Below are 21,188 nucleotides of genomic sequence, written 5' to 3'. Positions count from 1 at the left end.
AAGCCTCAGCAGCAATAAGATTTCTTCAATTTGTGGGTGACTAGTGGAGGCAGTAAGGGTGGGGGCTGGGCTTACTCCTGTGGTTTGGGTTGTTGGCAGTTGTTGAGTTTTTTTTTATGAAAGGAAAATGGGTTAACAAAGTGGCAGTATGCACTGGACAATGTTTATTTTGGTGGTGATGGTTTGTGTTTGAGAGTATAGTTTTCGGTTGTCGCACCCGACATCGCGGCGGCCCTAAAAAATATTTACATGGAAAGAACAGATTTCTAGCATCTTGTTCTTTTAGGGGAAAAGGTCTTGTTTGAGGAGTCGCCACCTAGTATTATGGTCACTAGGAACCCTAACTGGTCAACAGAGATTCTATGGCTCGGGATTGGTTACGTAAAAAGGAAGATATTATCACCCCTTAAACGTTCTGCCTGAGGCAGACTGCATTGTTGGTTTTGTCTTAAATTGCTAAACATTTATTCGCTTATGCTATGATGATTTGTTTATAATATTCCTGACTCTGGCGCCAGTGAATATTCGAGCTCGAATAATTCCAACTCTGGTGTTGGTAAAAATTCGTAACTACGAAAAATTAGATCAATATTTTTTATTCCCTACTCTAGCACCAGTGAATAAATAAATAAAAATAAATTGATTTTTAAGCATGCACATATTTTTTTATTTTTCTAGCTAAATAAAATAAAATACACCGAATAAAAATAATATAAATTTAAACAGGTATTTTTATTCCTGACTCTGGCGTTAGTGAATAAACCAATAAATTTACATTATTTTTATTCATGCATACACTTTTTTTTATTTTTTCTACCTTTTTTACTTTTCTGTTTTTTTATTTTTTTATTTTTTTTATTTTTTGGCTGGGCCCAGCTCAGCCCACATGGGCTGGGCTAGACCCAGCCAGCCCAGCCTGGTCACTGGCCCAAGCCAATGACCCGGCTGGGCCACATGAGGCACACGTGATCCAAATCGCGCGTGCCTGGCCTTTGTTAATTAATTTAAAACAAGCGGCGAAAATGAATTAGCAAAAACGCAAGGGAAAACAGAGCAGACTTACCTGATTCTTTGGCGGAGAATTTGCGCGAGGTTGCCGAAGATGACGCTTCTGTTTTCGAATTGCCTCTTACTCCTTATGCTTGTATCTCACGTTGTATTTCTTTCCTGGGTCTCTGTTTCGTCTGCTCTTGTCTGAAAAATTATTCAAGTGCTCTGTTTTTTTAAACTCTCTCTACTCCCTCTCGGTTTGTTTCTGTTTTTGTCGTTTTAAGGCCAGTATTGGTAAGGTAAGGGTTCACTCTCTCTCTTTTGGTTTCTCAGCATTTTTTTTATCCGGTCTCTCCCTGGTTTTTAGTGTCTGGGCTTAGCTTTCCCCCTGTCTACTGGGTTTTTTCCGTCTGGGATTTTTAGCCTCTGGGTATTTTTTCCCCTTTTCGGTCGCTCACAGTTTTTCCCTTTTTCCTCCCCTCGCGCTCTCTCATCTTCTCTGGCTTTATAGCCAGAGAATGCCAAGCACCTCTACAATTGAAACAGCTTCAAAGCCATTACTGCAGAAACCGTTCCTGTGGAAGGAGACGAAGAAGGCGACGGCTGATTTCTAGAAACGGCGCCGTTTGTGTGATGGGAATGGCCATTTGCAATCCAGTCACTGAAGTTCTGAAATCGTGTAATCAAGCCCCTGGATAAATTGTAATTGGACCCCTGTATTTCGGCGTTTTTTACAAACTAATCCTTGGACTTTAATCTGTTGCAATCGTGCCCCCAATTAACCTATTTCTTTAATTAAGCTCCTGATTGGATTAATTAAATTAATTCCAAGCTTAATTAAGTCTCAAAACTTATCAATTCTCCAATTAAAACCTTAATTGGATTAATTAAATTAATTCCAAGCTTAATTAAGTCTCAAAACTTATCCATTCTTCAATTAAACCCTTGACTTGATTAATTAAATTAATTCCAAGCTTAATTAGATTAATTCCAAAGTTTAATTAAACTCTAAAACTTCCAATCATGTTGCCCTTAACCTAAATTTTAATTCAATCTTCATTTATTTCATTTTACTTGTTTTTTTCATCATTATTATTTTTTTATCATCATTTTTTATCCTTTTCAATAAATAAAATAATAATAATAATTAAAATAAAAATGGTCAAAATTTGGGTTATGACATCGGTGATGTAAGTTTCTGGGTTTGTGACAGTGAGGAGTGATTAATTACTGTGAGAGAGCGATGTGTTTTTATGGTTCTGTAGGAGGCCATTTGCTTGAGAAAAGGCTGGTATGGATTCAACAATGTTGTGGAGGCTGTTGGTGATGAAGATGAGTTTGATTTTGTGGCTTTTGGATGTTAAAAAAAAATATAGGTTTTTTTTTTGTTTTTGACATAGAAAACAGAACCGAACCGAAACCGGTTGGTTGGAATTGGGTTCAGTTTAGTTTTTGTTTTTTTTTCAAAATTTTGATTTGGTTGTTTTTATAAGTAAAAACTGAACCAAACCGAAAATGATCACCCTTAATGAGGGTAATATATGAAACAAAATGAATTGAAATTTATCTCTTTTAAACATGTGAATTCAACTTATTTATCAATTGAATTCAAACCAAATACTATAACTGAATTCAATTACAGTAGAGAATTGATTCCAAACAACCTGTAAGTTTTATAATTCTAAGTTATAAATAAATAAATTAGGGTTTTCTAATCCTAAAGTTTAATCATTAACTCTAGAGAAACTTACGGGAAAAACCTCAGAATTTTCATTAATTATCTCCTACAAATAGCCTAAAGGTTGTTTAAACATTAAAAAAAATGATAATTAGTAAAATTCTAAATAAATTAAAAGTCATAATCTAAATAAAAAATAAAAAACAACAAGAAAAATAAAGAAAATCCTGAAGTAGTTTTTGGGTCTAGTTTAGGCTTGAAAACAAAATTGGTTGCTTAGATAGTTTCGTGTATGATTAGGCTTTTAAAATGATTTAAAATATTTTTACCCCAATTTAAGGATCAGATGAAAACTTAAACCTATTTTTATCAAACTACATGTCACACGTGTGCAACATCACTGTGATTATCCTATTGAGTCGAGGTCTCTCTGGTGATGGGAAAAGAACAAGGAATTTTTGTTTCTTATTAGTAAAAAAAGGATGGAGTTGCCACCTAGTATTTTGGTCACTAGAAACCATAACTGGTCTTAGAGTCTGGATAAGGAAACTAGTTGTATATAGAAAGGATGTACACCCATAGCTAGCACACATTACCTAAGGTAAACTATATTGTTTCTTTGTCTGGTATAAACTAAGGTGTTGTCGTGTTTTCTAGTTATTGGTCTATGTAAGGTTTAAGAAAAGTCTTTCTTGGTAAGGAAGTCATTATCTTATCAAGTTAAAACTTAGTTATTCTAGAGTTAAAACATATTTTTGTATTTTTTTCTTTTAATATCAGGAATACATCTTATGTATAAGTTCATAATCCTTGATATTGAAACAAACAAAATAAATTTTTTGGTATTTTTAAAATGTAGGTCAAGTTCTCATGACTTTAATAAATTGGTTATTAAATAAAAAAAACATATAAAAATAAAAGACTATTTTTGTGATTTTTTAATATGCTAAGATATGAAAATATAATTTATTTTTTAGAGACTTGATCATATGCAATTTAAAATAAAAATTGTATTTTTGAAAGAAACGTTTTTTGTTGTTGTTTTTGTGGAAAGGGAGCCAGATTGTTTAGTACCAAAAAAATACATCGCATGTAGGTGACAATTCCAAATATTAAATATATGAGGGTAGAAAAAAAGTGGAGAATTCAAATTAATTGGAAAATGATCTTTCAAAAATTAAAAATTTATTAAAAACTATATGAAGACCATGTTTGGCAAGACACTAATAAAATCTTTTTATCAAGGCTATTTTAACCACTATATCAATTCAAAACAAATTATTGTTTATCAACTCAAACATCCACACAGATTTTATTAATTTCACCTACTTCATTCAAATTTCATGCTAATCTAAATAAATCAAAATAAATTTAATCATAAATTATGCACTCAATATAAAAAATAACCTCAGAATTCGACATAAATAACCACATCATTTCAAAATAAGAAACACACATCGAACCAAATTAATACTGTCAAAACAGTTAAAATATTATACAAAATATTAAGTATTTGGTTTTAAAATTTCATAATTTTATAGCGATTTATTCAATAATGATTTGAGTTTATGAATCAACAAGGTGTTTGAATGTCTAATGTATACTAAAATATACACTAAAAGACCGTTGGAACAATGGATCCGCGTGTATACACTTATTATTTGAAGTGTCCACCAAGCTGCTTTAATGGTGTTAATTTTGTATCGTGTACTTCAATTTTGGTTTGCTCGGCAGAATTAAATATTTGAGGAGGATGGTCCTCGTTAGATTAAAGAATAAAATCATATAATGCATGACCATTGACTAAGACCCATGTTGACCTTCAAATACGCTGTCAAGGTTTTTGTGGTTAATTATATCGATTTATTTTTTATTGACCACAATATTAATAATAGGAAAATCCTCAACACCACGGCCAGAGCAAAGATCTTACATGGCGACATGCATGGGTTATTCTTCAAGTTCAAGTACCCGTCATGGGCAAAACCAGAAATTTTTCCTTGTTATTATATAAATATATGAATTTTTTAAAATAAATTATTAATTTATATACATAAATTTTTAAAGTTAACAATAAAGTTTTAATTCAAATACACTATCTAAAATATTAAAAAATAAATTTAAAAATATATAAAATTGAAGTGAAAATAAAAATAAACTCATTATTGAAGTTACATCATTCGATGTTTTGTGAAATATAATTTATTTATATTCGAATTTGAATCGATATTATAATAACCTCTCAAACAGGATAAAATAACAATTTCATATTAATTGAAAAACAAAATAATTCTTGCACATCACGGCCAGAGCAAAGATCTTATATGCCGACATGCATGGGTTATTCTTCAATTTCAAGTACCAGCCAGCAGTATTAAATTTGTATGTGTTTTGTGACGATTTTCAAGGCAAAGATCTTTTTTGTAAATTAATCAAAAGTGTTTTTTTTAACCTTTTTGAATTCATAGAAAAGTACTCGAAGGTCATAAAATAAATAATTTTAATTAAAACAAGAAATTTGTTATAAAATTGAATCAAAACTCTTAAATCTTTAAATTATAAATTATACTATATTTTTTCTTTAGAAAATTGTTTTGGGTCATTTTTATCATCAGTTATATTTCTAGCTTAAAACCATTTAAACTTATTTTTATCATAAGTTATTTTACTGTCCCGAATCGTGTCTGATTTTCAGCCTCGTCCATACTCGGTAGGAACACGGGTTGCCATGCATCTTCCTTCGAGAGTTTTAGTTGACTTACGCTTGACTTGATTCTTCCCACCTCTTTCCACGATCGATGATAACAGAGATATTTCGAGTGAGATTCTGCTGTTTGTAGAGGTAAAGTTTGGGACCATCATGAGCCGAGGAGACTCTCAGGTCAATTCGGAAGCCCCCACTTTCTTCGAACCTCAAATATAAAACCAAACAAGAAGTCGATTCATGCGTCCCTTGACTGAATGGCAAGTGTGATCAAATGGAGTATAGAATTTTGAAGTCCTTGAACCTATTCGTTAATTCACATGCGATATATGTAGGAGAGTAAGTTTAAACTAAAATATTACAATTATAATAAAGCATAAAATGTTGTTCATTAATTAAGTTCTCTTATTTTATTTTTGAAATTTTAATTTATAATTATTTATTGTACTTAAATTTTTAAATTAAAATAATTTTTTTAATAATTAAACAATTAAGAATATAAATTTCTAATTTAATACTAATAAGAGATGACCTTTGAAATAATATGTAATTAGAGCATTTAGTAGTTAGTCAATTGCATGCAAGTTGTCACAAGGAGATTTTTTATAAAGATATTTAACACAATTTAGTCCTAAATTTGATGGAATTTGACCTAGTCTTTGAACCAGATTGGATATCAAATTATATCGTGTGAAAGTTGATCTAGTCTTTAAACTCAATTGACCTTATAGGTGCACCTATGACTCGGTTCATTTGGCAAAACCCGATTTGATTTTTTCTAAACAAATAATTTAAAAATTATTTTGATATAATGTTTTTTTTTTATATATATAAAATATTGATCTGATGACGTTTTGAATTAACTTGGTTCAAACCGGTTTAGCCCACATAAATTATGATCCATGTCATAGCCCTGACTTTGTTAAATAACCTCCCCTCACTAAATTCATTTTTTATTTAATTAAATAATTATAAAAATAAATATTTTCATGAAAGAAAACAGATAGAATTTTAAAAAAGAATTGTATTTAAAAAAAAATTATTACACGTTATCAAAGAACCATCTCAACTCAATAGCTTAAATTGTTAGATGAGGTTCCATGATATGATTTATATTATTCTCTAACACAACCCCTCAAGTGAAAGCTCTTTAGGCTTGAAACTTGCACATACCCACATTACATTGTGCTTAATTTTTATCAAATAAATAGGAATGATGAGATTTGAACTCGTAACTACTAGGTTATTAAGACTCTGATACCATGTCAAAGAACCATCTCAACCCAATAGCTTAAGCTATTAGATGAAGTCCTAGGATATGATTTATATTATTCTCTAACACATATAATTAGATAATGATATTAAATTTATTTTCCAAGGACCATAGAAAAAACAAACAACAAACTGTTGTTGATGATTTTGATATAGCCTTTTATACTTTCTTTTCCTAAAATAAAAACAAAAAAGACATTTAATCCGAATTGATGCGGTAAATTATTCAAATTTCATTAGTCATTTAGATATCCCAAATTAAACAGTTTTTTTTATATATATTTTTTATTTCAGGTGATCATCATTTCCTGGAAAAAAATAAATAATAATTAGGCCCTACACCAAGACTACTACATCAACCAAGACTAGAATCTTACCTATAAGTGGTGGAAGCTAAATCAATCTTGATCAAAGACAAGTTAAAAATAGAAAGCGGAGGTTACACAAATTATGATAAATTAAAATAAAATATACATGGGAGACTTGTTTTAAATCACATGGGTATCGATGATGGTTCAAGGTCATCTCCTATCTCACATTTAGAACCGTGGTTTGCTTCTCCTCCGGTTGAAGGTCTTCTTTGGTTATGCTTTATTATCATATTATATTAATTTACGGTATAAACTAAAAGAGGTCATGTATCACCTAACAGAACATTATTAATTTAAATTTTTCTTTCTGAATCTATATATATATATTTAACTTTATACTTTAATGTTTAGTATGCTTTATATATATGTTTAGTTTGACGGGTTGACTTGATTTTTTTTGTTTTCTTTAATGAACAATTTTTTTTTCAATTTTTATCATTCAACATTAGATTAATTGAGAATTAGACTTTATAATTTATTTTGGATTTATTTTTATGAGGTTATTTCTGTCTCATAAATCAAGTCGCGGGTTTGGTTGATTAACCCAATTAACTTGTGTTTTTTTTATCTTTTTCTAATTGATGTTTTTTCAATTTTATACTTCAGCATTGAGTTGATTATGAATTAAATTTCATAATTTATTTTGGCTTGCTTTCTATGAAGTTATCCTGATATTATGACTTAGGTTACATATTTTACGGGTTAACCCGGGTAGACTAAGGTCGTTTTATTGTGTTATGTTTTTAGATTGATATTTTTTTTCTTTTCATTTTCAACCTTTAACATGTTTATTGAAAATTCGGTGTCATAATTTGTTTTGATTTACTTTTTATGGAGTTATCACTGTCTCATGATATTGGTCATGAGTTTGGTAGATTAATCTGGGTTGCTCAAGTCATTTATTTTGTTTACTATCTGTAAGGTTAACTCGATCTTATAACCCGAGTTATGGGTTTGACAGGTTAACTCGAGTCAATTTGTTTTGTTATTTTTAATTAATTTTCTCAATTCTATTCTTCAACATTGGGTTGATTGAAAATTAAGGTTCATAATTTATTTTAATTTGCTTTATATGAGGTTATCATGGTCTCATGATCTAGGTCTCAGATTTGACAGGTTAACCCAGGTAGGCATGGTTCTATCCAATACATTGCTGTTTCAATATTGTTTTTTTTTTTAAAACAAATATTGTTTTGAATTTTTGTGAATCAAACTACATTTTTACTGGTTGTTTGGGTTGCCTTTAAGCCCATTAAGTCGATCATATCATATCAGGTCAACCTTAACACGGTTTTTACTAGAACAATATAGCAATACTTGGATGTTTCTTTTGTATATTCTAAGAAAATTTGATTTGACCTGCGACGTAGCGTGAGTCAAGAATCTAGTTTAGTTCTAACTAGTTAAGTCGTCTGCGCTACGCCGCAAGCCAACCTTTTTTTTTATATATATAAAATATCAAAAAAATCTAAAACCCAAGAACATTGGGTCTGTCTCCAAAGGGAGACTCAAGAGCCTAGGGCCCGATGTTGCAGCCGGACCCAAGGCTGTTGGGCTCAGAGTTGCAGCCAGACCCAACGCTCTTGGGCTTGGCATTGTAGCCAGACCCAAGAGCGTTAGGTCAAACTGCAACTTCAGGCCCAAGAGCCTTGGGTCTGGCTACAATGACAATAATATTTATAATAATATATAACTTGTCTGGCTCAAGTTCATATATTTTTTAATCTCTTCAAAAAAACAATTTATGGTTTTTTTTTATAGTAATAATATTTTTTTTCGAATTTATTAATGATGATGATGATGATGATGATGATGATAATAATAATAATAATAATAATTTTAAATTTTACTCTTCAAATGAAATCTATGGTTGTTTTTCAATATTAATAATATTGTTGTCAAATTTATTAATTATTTTATTAATAATATTATTTATAATAAAAATAATAATATTAAACTTACTTAAGTTTAAGTGGGTCTAGCTGCAACACCAGGTCCAAGACCTTTGGGCCCATCTTAAATGCTAGATCCAAGAGCCTTGGATCTACCTGCAACGTCGGACCCATTAGACTTGAGTCAGGATGTCGGATCCATTAATCTTAGGTCATGACGTGGACCCATTTGCCTTGGGTCTGTATGCTTGACCAATGTGTCTTGGGTCAGGCGGAACTGCAAGATCCAAATGACTTGGGTTTGCGCTCCTACCAATCCTAAGCAACTTGGGTCAGGTGTCCCTTTCCAGCGCCAAGTTTCTTGGATCTGGAAGGGGATCCCAGGACAAGTTAATAATAATAATAATAATAATAATAATTAATTTTACTTTTCAAATTAAATCTATGTTTTTTCGATAGTAATAAAATTTATTTCAAATTTAATAATATTAATGAATTTAATAATATTTACAATAATATTAAATTTATTTGTCCCAAGTTTTTATAATTTTTAATCCCTTCAAATAAAATTTATTGTTTTTCTTTGATAGTAATAATATTTTTTTCAAATTTAATAATAATAATAATAATAATAAATTTTAATTTTATCCTTCAAATCAAATCTATGGTTGTTTTTCAATATTAATGATATTTCTTACAAATTTATTAATTATTATATTAATAATATTAATTATAATAAAAATAACAATATTTATAATACAAATAATAATATTTTTAATATTAATAATAACATTAAACTTACCCAAGTTTAAGTGGATCTGACTGCAACACCAGACACAAGAGTTTTGAGCCCCATTTAAATTCTAAACCCAAGAGCCTTGGATCCGGTTGCATCATCGGACCCGTTAGACTTGGGTCCTGACGCCGGGCCTAAGATCTTTGGGTCCTGACGCCAGACCTAAGATCTTTGGGCTAGATGGGGCTGCAAGACCCAAGGGACTTGGGTCTACGGCCCTGCTACACCTAAGCAACTTAGGTTAGGCGTCCCATTTCAACCCCAGGTTTCTTGGGTTTGGAAGGAGATGTCAAACTTAAGTCAATAGTAGTAGTAACAACAACAACAACAACAATAATTAATTTTATCCTTCAAATCAAATTTATATTTTTTTATAGTAATAATATTTATTTCCAATTAATAATATGAATGAATTTAATAATAAATATTAAACTTGTTTGGTTTCAAGTTTTTATATTTTTTAATCTCTTCAAATAAAATTTATGGTTTTTCTTCGATAGTAATAATATTTTATTTTAAATTTATTAATGATAATAATAATAATATGAACAATAATTTTTAATTTTACCCTTCAAATCAAATCTATGGTTGTTTTTCAATATTAATAATATATTTTTAAAATTTATTAATTATTATATTAATAATATTAACTATAATAAAAATAATAATATTTATAATATAAATAATAATATTTTTAATACAAATAATAATATTTTTATAGTTTTTAATCTCTTCAAATATAATTTATGGTTTTTCTTCGATAATTTTTTTTTCAAATTTATTAATGATTATTCAAATGTTTTCAAATTTGTTATTCTTCTCTGCGGTGGTTTGCGGACCCTAAGCGCGGGCTAGCAGACCCTAGACGCAGGTTAGCAGACCTAGGCAAATCCAGGAGCCTGGGTTTGTAGCTCCTAGGGTGTGTGTGTGTAGACCCTAGGCCCGGGTTAGCAGACCCAGACATGCTGGTTTGCAATCAACGGGCGGTTCTGCAGACCTAGGCGCGAGGGCCTGCTACCCATTTGCGCGGGTCTGCAACCCTGGGGTGTGTGTAGACCCTAGGCCAAGGTCAGCAGACCTAGGCAAACCCAGGCTCGCTGGTTTGCAATCAACATGTGGTTCTGCAGACCTAGGCGCGCGGGTCTGCTACCCATTTGTGTGGATCTACAAACCCAGGTGAGCGGGTATACATAGCTAGGTGTGCGAATTTGGTCCTACCGCCTAGGGCATGACAGTCCCAGCGCCAGGTGTCTGGTAGCCATGCTATGCCCCAGTGCCTGGGGCCCACAACTTGACCATGGCCCAACAAAATCCAAACTGATCATTTTTTTCCCAACTATTATTTTAATGCCAAATCAAAAAGATAACCCCATACCCCGGCCCCCACTGCATGTTTTGCAAGTTTATGTGGCAAGAACAACTTTGTCATTACACTGCTTCAATCCACTATGAACTATGTCTAGGTACGCAGTGAAGGAGCACTGATACCTTTTAGTTTAGAGTGTAATATAATAAACAACTCATCACTACTTGTTCAATGTTTCATAATGAAAGAGTTCAGCATTGAAAAAGCTTCATTAAAAAAAGGAGTAAATTCAAATAATATAATCCATAATAAAACACTGATTTCTTTGAATTGTTTTTTTTTAATTAAAGTGATTATCATGGATGGATTAATGGTTATGAGACAACTGATGATTACATGACGTATGATCTTAAATATTTTGTGAGTACTACACAACCAAGACACTGATATTGCTAATGAGGTAACATATTCAGTGACAGAAGCTGGAATTGTTGCTTTCTCACACTCTATTTTATTATCAAATACTGTAATTGTTTAATCCTTTTCAAATACATTGACGTCTATGGGTTAAGTCACTAAGAAATTAAACTACATGTCATGCACACATGTATCTAGATTTTTGTCTTTTCCTTAATATTCTAACCAAAAAACCATTAATTGGTCATGGTACTTAAAGAGATATAATTATATTACGAGGGCGATTTCATGGTACTTAAAGAGATATAATTCATTGATTGTCAAGTAGAGCAAAGTTTAGCTATGGCATCACCGTTGGAGGCATCCATCCTTTAGTTATTTGAAATATATATTAGCTAATTTATTTTCAAAAACACATGACTAAATTATAAGAATGCTACTTCATTTGTATAATTAATAAAACCATCAAATAAATTATAATAATTTATTTTGTGCAATCGAAACTCGATATATCCAAAAATAATAATTCATTATTTATATTAAATCTTTATTGAATATTGATAACAACATATATTAATTAATTATATAAACTAAATAAACTAAATAACATTGATTTAATTCAAACTTATTTAATCTATTTTAATAGTATTCTTACATCATTATCAATTATCTATATAAATTCAAATCCTTCCATATTTATTGAAATTCTCAACTCAACAATAAAATTAACAAAATATAAAACATACTCATTATATAAGCCATTATTTATTTCATTATAAAACACCTAAGTCACAAAATTCAAATTAATTTCACTAAATTACAAACAAATATAATTTTTTAAAATCTCAAATAAATCCTAACATGTACATTCTACAAAAATATACAATAAAAATTAACATTTTAAAATTAAGTTCAAACAAAAAATAGATAATTTTACTTACTTGATGTGGTGAATTCTAAAAAAGAATTGAACTAGAACAAGAATACTAACATACTGTGAGTGTTGGGGAAGCTGAATTTGTGATAGAATATAGAGGGTTTGCTTTTTTTCATAGGGAAAAATAAGGAAGAAAAAGAAATAGAGGAGGGGGAGAGGAGAGTTCGCTCGCCAGTTCATAACTTAAATATTACCAATGAATTTACGGATGGATATCACTGACTTGTTTATTGTGTCGGTAATACCGTCAGTAAAAATGACATGTCATTGTAACTTTTTATTTTTTTTAATTTTTAATTTTCTCTTTTCTCACTAGAATTCCTTTGGTATATACTAACAAAAAATATCCGTCGGTGTACACCAAAGAATATAGCTAAGAACTATTTTGTTAATAAATTTCATTGTAATTTATTGATATACGTACTTTTAATCATCGCTATTTCTATTTATATTTGATAATTTTCTGATACTGATTAAAAAACTTACAATGCTGTTTTGGATGGTTTTGTTCACTTTATTTTAAGCTGCATACCTAAATTACATTATCTTAACCATAAAGCAATAAACTTAAAAGTTTTCTTTACTTTCAAGCTTGTGTTTGGCTCGGGGTGTAATTTGGAAACGATTCAACTATTTTGGACTCTGTCTCGCAGAATATTATAACTACAGCCATGGCATAATGGCTGAGATGTGGCATAACATTTTCAGTTTTGTTCCAAGTGTTTATGTGCTTTGGTGTATGGCCCATGATAATTAGGGAGGCAAAGGCAATGCTTGGAGGTGCAAACATGGTGCCCACGAGAGAAGGAGAAGGAGTGTATTAATTTTAGTTTGGAAAGTTGATCTATGTTATAAAATACCTTTCTTAATAACGTTATCACAGAAAGATATATTTAGCTGCTCTCATCGTTTATGGAGTGTTTGATTACCGTCTTTATCACTATATTTTCTTAGTCTAAATTGTAGGCAATTTCTTTTTTCTTTGTCTAAGTTGTGTTTGATTACCCTCTTTATCAACATGTTTTTGTTTGAGAATTACATGTTGAATAGTACTGGGTAGTTTTTGCTTAGAAGTTTCAATATAGCCTTTAAAATTCCAGATTGGCATGTGGGTTTGTTGGTCAAATAATTGGCGTTGGGGTTGTTCTTAGTCTTAATTAAGAACATTGGTGCACTGTAATTAAGAAGAGTAGACTTGTTTTAGTTTTCTTTGGCGTTGGGGTTGTTCTTAGTCTTAATTAAGAACATTGGTGCACTGTAAGAAGAGTAGACTTGTTTTAGTTTTTTTTTTTCTTAAATGCCTACGAAATTTACAATGGAATATTCCATCAATGATTCCGTTAATATTGAAAATCATTGATGAAATTGCCGACAAAATAAAATTTTTGACGCGAAATCTTCTGATAACTGGATTCCATTAGTGATAAAAGTTTAGATATATATCAATTTTTTCTAACTTGGTCCAAGAGGTTTTATCATGGATTTTACAGTATTGAAATTATCTTTTATCTTATTCCCTTTATGTAACACAGTTTTCACATATTTTAGGATCTTATTATAACTGGTGTCACTTAACCTATAATGTAATTTGATGGTAAACACTTGTGTATTGCTGATAATTTACTATGAGTTATACACCCATCCCATAATTATTCATCGAGGTCTTTCAAAAAATCAAAAAACTTAGCTGCATTTATATTTGGTTCTTCATCTAAAGGGATGTTACATGACCCTTCACCTGGATAATCTCGATTCATTCTCATTGCATCCATCACCATACTCCTATAAGAATTATTATTATCATTCACAAACCCATATATGTTTCTAGAACTAGAAGTTGAGCCAACCATCTTTTCTAACATGGTTTTGTAAGGAACATAGTGTTATTCATGTGCAAACCAACATAAGTATTTCTTGAGGAACCCTTTTTTAAATAGATGCGTCGTCATAAAATCTTTATGGTTAAAATTTTTATTCTTATATTTTGCACATGGACATCTAATTACACTTCCACTAATATTCTTTGGATTAGAAAGTATAAAATTAATAAAACCCTCAACCCCTTTAAGATAATCTTGCTTATACAACTTTTTAGAAGAATCCCGATACTTTCAAGAATGATCATCCATTACTTATGAAACCTGTATAGAAAATTGATGACAATATTTATTAATAATGTAACTAGAAATTTAAAGTTCAAATAATAAAAATAATTCACAATCCAATAATTAATTATCATTTCCACACAAATTCATTTTTGCGTCAATATATGAACAAAATAATAAAATTAACAACACATAATCAGTACCCAACTAATTATCCATCATTTGTTCAATTCAAATTATTCAACCTAAATTCATACCTTTTAATTATTATCAATTCCACAAAAATAAATTTGCTCAAATTTCTAATTTGACAATAAAATTTTTAAAAAATATAATTGGTACCCATTAAATAACCTATCTTTTTTTTCAATTATAACACACCTAAGTTACGAAATCAAACTTCATTTCATAAAATGAAAAATGAAATAAATTTTCTCAAATCCCAAACAAACAAACCCTAACATACAAATAATACATTAATACAACAAAATTCTCTATAAAAAAGCTATGAAACACTTAAATATAAGCAAACTACAAACCCTAACATACAAATAATATATTAATACAACAAAATTCTCTATGAAAAAGCTATGAAATACTTAAATATAAGCAAACTATAAATAGTACAAACAATTTTAATAAATTAACCTAAGACATAAATAGATTACAAAAAATAGATAACTTTGCTTACTTGGTATAGTGAAACTTTACAAGAAAGTAAACCATAGAGATGCTGACACTATATAGATTTAGATTGATACTGGTAGCCAGTCTGGGTTGGGGGGTGGAATGTCCTTAGGCAATTCCAATGCTAAAAGGTCAAATTTTTGACAAAATTGTTGTTGAGATTTATTATTTTCTCTATTTTGTCAATTGGGGGTGGGGGGGTGGAATGTCCTTTGGCAATTCCAAAGGTTAACTTTTTGACAAAATTGTTGTTGAGATTTTTATTATTTTCTCTATTTTGTCAAAATTCTCATTAGAAATTATCAATGTGATAAATTTTACTATAATTTTCATATGCAATTATCGATACAATAGATTCTATCACAATCATCATCGGTAATTATCGACGAAAATTATATATCGTTATTTATGTCGGAAAGTACTGATGAAATATTTTTCGTTGGTGTTTTCGTTATTATTTATTAATTTTCTGATAATGATCATTGAGTTCATTTCTATCATTATAATTTCCACCATGCATGGATATGGATAGTTATTCAAATAAGTTATTGAGTAATTAATTTAATCTGTAGACAAAATCTTGCCATTAGACTAATATATTCTTTTTTTATCTGAAAATTATAATTTTATTACTTTCCAAAAGAATATAAATACATTATAATTTTTACAAGACACATGAAAACTATAGATACGAAAGTCGAGATAATTTGTATAAAAAACATTTAGCATTTTAAACAATACATATCGATTCTCTTTCCTTTTAGCACCAATGGCAGTCCAAGGATTTGAAAAATGGGAGGGAGGACAGGAGGGAGAGGGAGAGAGAGAGGCCCCCTAGGTATTTGTTGAGCGATGCTATCTATATTCTTAATTAAAAACATGATAAAGAACTCAACTTATTAGCTTCAAATTTTAATATACATGCATGTAGCTAGGGTTTTCATGACTGCAAACAGTTTGCAACATCGCATCTATCAAATAATCACCCTGCATTCCCGGCCCGATCCTGTGGACTCCATCTCACCATGTGTGTGTATGCTTTCTTTCTGATAACATTCCCTGTCTGCAAAAGATAAACCAAAAACTGGGGAATTGCTCAATTTCCTGGTCGGGCGATGATATTTGCTCAATTTCCTCGTTGGTTGGTAGGAAATTATACACACATGTCTCTAACTGGGGACGAAATATTTATATGCAGCCCTGACAGAGATATCTGGCCAACCAAAAACTGATCAAGAAAAAAACACTAATTAATTGAAAAGAACAGGGCCGGGGGCAAAGCTTCAGAGAAGGAGCATAAGCGCGTTAACAAATTTCGACTATTAACCAAAAAAAAAAAGCGCGTTAACAAAACTACAGGTAGCTTCTTCGAAACCAAGATGAGCCTGACATCATTGTATACTTGCCTTGCAGTCATTCGCTAGTGAATTAGTTAACCTGATATAGTCAAAATATTTGCTCTTTTTCTAAAGTTATCACCTCAACTCGGTATAATATAATTTAATCAAATATGTAATGTAACGAAAAAGGTTATAAAATTATTTATATATTTTTTATTTGGTTGTAAAGTATAGAGGCCTTAACATAATCTTATTTTAGTCCTCGTATTTTTTCTAAAATTTTACTTTCATTTAAAACCGGTTCTTGTTCGAATATCTACTACATTTTATCAAACTATTTGCATTGTTTTTAATTTATATATATAATGCTTATAATGTAATTAATGAATAGTTGTAATCTTAAGAATTATACATGAAACCAAACAGGCCGTTAATATCTTTTTGTAGATAAGTGGGTAAAATATTATTAATATAAGCAAACATAGATTTTCCCATCAATATTTGTTAATGACATGCCACTAATCATGATTAAGTCCACAATAAATTCTTTAAAACGAAACCAAAATTTTGTTCTTCATAAAAGTCAATGTGGATGCTGCACCAGTCACGCGGCGTATTGATGGAATGTGCATGATGGTACTTACATTGCGCCAAGGCCATTTTAGTACTTGCATCAGCTTGCATGCATTTTTTCTTACAAGATCAATAGACTACTATGCGGCAACACAAAAACACTGGACGTAAAGAGATTTGTAAATATCAGACAAATTAGATTCTTACAAAAAGAAATTAGAACTTGAGACCTCATCACACGAAATGAATATTTCTCTAAACACACGAGCAATCCTTTGTGGTTAATTATTGAGCCGTGAAATAAGCAGTAATCTGTTGTTTTGTGTGAAAAAAGAGAAGAAAAAAGAAAAGCAAAACTAAACGATAAAATACAGTGATTGGATGAGGCAGTGGTGGATGCAAGGAAATTTTTTCCACCCTATCTTTTATATAAAATAACTAAAATTTTAATTTTTTTAATTCAATATTTTTAATTTTTTTTTCTTGCTCCGCCGCTGAGACGAGGAACAAATTAAAAAGCATGTTATGTGAACTCGTAGAAATAAAAATTTCCAAAGGAAGACGGGTAGCAAAGAAATAAGTCAGGATTCACAACGAGAAGAAAAATAATATTGACTGATTCTATCGTGGGTCCTGTACGGATGTATATGAGCAATGGAAATTTCTCGGTATTCCCCTGGTGCCTCTCTCTTACCAATTTCACTCGGCTCACATCCCTCTTCTGCTCTCTTGCCTAACTTTCTTGATCTCCAAGAACTTATTATATAGACGTGAAATTGACGTAGCATAATATAATCAAAATTATATTACAACATATTCATTGCTATATTTTGATTACCCTTTATTTGTGGTCTTTCTTTGTCTTAGAAAGAGGGAGATTAAAATGGTTTTTCCACCAGGTTATCGTTTCTTCCCTACCGAAGAAGAGCTGATCTCGTTTTATCTTCACCACAAGCTAGATGGCGGGAGTGAAGACCTTAACCAGGTCATTAACCAGATTATACCGGTCCGTGATATATACGAGCACGATCCATGGGATCTTCCACGTAAAAGATCTCTCCTTTCAGTCTGGGTCTCGTTTATTTTTTCTTTTTTTTTTCTTTTTCACCCCATCTTTCTGTTCTTGATATAGTTTTTGCTGAACTGGGTATGAAGGGAAGTGATCTGTGGGAAATGGTTTAATCTAATTTCTAATTTTTTTCTATAATGGCAATTTTTACTACTTACACATACCATATAGCATTGATAACACCATAACTGGCCATAGATTGGTTGCACATATATGAAAGCTATCAAACATGGCATTTCTTGTTAAGCTTTCCTCTGGTTGTCAATCTGAAAGTGTTTTTCATCAACACAATTTCTATTCTATATTTGTTTTTGACGCAGAGGAAAATTTTTCCCCATGAAATATACATATTCATTGTGATATTTTTTGTACTCTTCCATGCAATTCTAGGCCAACAAAGACGTATATTTTGATTCCTATGTATGAAAGATGATGCTCTAAATTTTTCCCAATAATTAAATATTAACAAAGAAAAAAAAAACACGTTTGTAATTTAAGGGATGGATTAACGTATTCTGCAAGTAAATTCGAGGGCAGGTGTTACCAAGATTAATACAAGAGATTCTTAATCATGGAATCCCATGAAATTTTATTTATTTATTTTTGGCTTCGTGCTAGTCACTAGATATCTTTGTTTTGAACAGAATTTTCAGGAGGCTTGCACCATATTAAAGATCCTGAGCAGTGGTTTTTCTTCATTCCAAGACAAGAGAGCGAAGCTCGTGGAGGGAGGCCTAAGAGACTAACAAATACTGGATACTGGAAAGCAACTGGCTCTCCAGGGTCTGTCTTTTCCAACAATCGCAGCATTGGTTTGAAAAGAACAATGGTTTTCTATAGCGGAAGGGCTCCAAATGGAAGAAAAACTGAGTGGAAAATGAACGAGTACAAAGCTATAGATCAAGGGAAAGCATCCTCATCAACTAGCGCAAATCCAAAGGTGAGTTATCTACTTTAAATATAGGAAAACGAACATGGTACTCTTCATTTTTGCTTGAAATGTTAGTAATTAATTAATGGAGTAACTAGTTGACTCAAGGGGGAGCAAAAAATCTACTTCTTCTTAAGTTTTTGTGCGAGACAATTGGATAACTGATCGATCATGATTTACAGCCAAAGAAAACCATAGATTAAGCAATCTAATAACGACGGTCTTGATTAAACATCCAAAGGATCAATCACAACAATCTAATAGGATCTAGGTATATAGCTGCTGAAGTCACACAATAATTAACTTTATTTTATGTGAAAACCTTGGGAATTTGTTTTGCTGATAATCATGGTCTGAAACATGGTTTTTATTTTCTCTTTAGGTAAAATTTCTACAAGAAAAGTGATGATACTTTTGTTGATGCCTCGTTTTGCTCCAAATTGAGTCTTAGAACGCTAATTAAGACTATAGTATCTTAACGATAGAAATATTCACAAGTTAAGTGATGAACATGCATGTATTGTCAATAGTTCTACCTTTTATTTTCTTGATGAAAAATTGTCAATATTTCTGATATGGATAGATAGATAGATAGATAAACAGACAAACAGACCTTATACCATTTTTCTGTGTGGTTGCAGTTAAGGCATGAATACAGTTTGTGCCGGGTCTACAAAAACTCAAAATCCATGCGAGCATTCGACAGACGGCCGGTGGGCCTTGAGGTAATCGAGCCAAGAACTCAACCAGCCTCTGGTGGCAATGAGCTAGTAGCATCTGATCAAAACCATCCAACAGTGGAGAACACAAGCTCACCTGACAGTTCATGGTCCGCAGACCAAGGCAATCCCTCTGGAACTGGTGAGAGTAGTAGCATGCCAATGCCTATCGATAATGCTATGTGGGATGTGGACTTAGATTGGTACTACGGCGCCGGACAGGATTAATCTGCAGCGTATGTAAATGGTGATTCCATGAGAAAGGCCTGAAACCTGCTAATCTTCATCCAGAAAGAATAATAATTTAAACTCTAATTATGTCCTCAAACAAAAGCCTAGCTCATTTTTAGAGAGTGTGTGTGTATTTTGTTTTTTAAATTGTTGTGCTATAATTGTATCTTCAAGAAAACTAAGATTACTAAGGCTTGAGAGCAAGAAAAATGCTTCTTTTTTTTTTTTTTCTCTTTCGCTTTTGTTGGAGAATGGATCTCACATTAACTAAACAAATATAAAATAAAGTTAAATATAGGATTGAGAATAACTGTCTCACCATATTTTCTTCTTCTTCTTATGGATACCAATTCAATTATTAAACTACTTCTTCATGTGTTATAGAGTTTTACTTTAATTGTATCCGCAGGAAATGTAAGAATATATTTCTAGATGTAAGAATTAAATATATGAGTTTAGTATATGTGTTCTAGATCTAATTAATTGGAGAGATCAGAGATAAAGGTTTTATTTTTAGTTTTATAACAACCAAATAATGAAGAAGGTTTTTATGGATTTAATTGTCCATACCATTTTCTCGATTATGAGAGGATTGTTTCATCAGCTGTAATAAAAATTGTATACTAGCTTTTAGCTAGATTATTATTATTATTATTCAATTTAAACGTTTAATCATCTATTATATGAAATTCAGATAATACTTTTGTATTATATTGGCAAATAGATTATTTATAAATTAAAAAAATGTACAAAAATACTTTTTTTCTTGATTTAAGAATTGAAGTTACTTCGAAACCTTAAAAATAATTTTATATTATATTCAGTAACAATAAATAACAAAGCACATAAATCTTCCAGACTCTCGGCACTACATGGTGTATATATTTTGTTTCACTTTTTGATGTCGAATTTTATTCCATGCTCCGATGTTAACGCCACAAATTCTTCGTTTCTTTGCTTAGTACATAGGTTTAGTTGAGTTTGAAGAGACATAAAATTAAAAAAGACAACAGAAAATTAGGTTTTTCTTCCATGTCTTTAAGTTACCATAATTTCTGTCAAATTTCTTTTCTATAATTGATTACGTAAATAAAAACAATTTATTTATTTTTTTATAACAACAAATTGAGGTCAGTAATAAGTTGCCCTTCCTGATTATTTATTTTTCCA

At 30.8% G+C, this 21,188-nt stretch overlaps 1 protein-coding gene across 1 annotated transcript; it reads left to right on the top strand.

Annotated features, from left to right (window-relative positions):
- Nucleotides 1-17,838: 17,838 nt before the first annotated feature.
- On the top strand, nucleotides 17,839-20,243 carry LOC7470254 (NAC domain-containing protein 90). Its single transcript, XM_002323378.3, has 3 exons — nucleotides 17,839-18,114; nucleotides 18,782-19,077; nucleotides 19,710-20,243. The coding sequence occupies exons 1-3, from the start codon at nucleotides 17,952-17,954 to the stop codon at nucleotides 20,013-20,015; spliced, it is 765 nt and encodes a 254-aa protein (XP_002323414.1). The 5' UTR covers nucleotides 17,839-17,951; the 3' UTR covers nucleotides 20,016-20,243.
- Nucleotides 20,244-21,188: the final 945 nt, after the last annotated feature.

The sequence above is a fragment of the Populus trichocarpa genome, chromosome 16, assembly GCF_000002775.5.
Source record: "Populus trichocarpa isolate Nisqually-1 chromosome 16, P.trichocarpa_v4.1, whole genome shotgun sequence".
NCBI classification, from domain to species: domain Eukaryota; kingdom Viridiplantae; phylum Streptophyta; class Magnoliopsida; order Malpighiales; family Salicaceae; genus Populus; species Populus trichocarpa.
The sequence above is the reverse complement of the archived record's forward strand: the minus strand, read 5'-3'. Positions and strand labels throughout refer to the sequence as shown.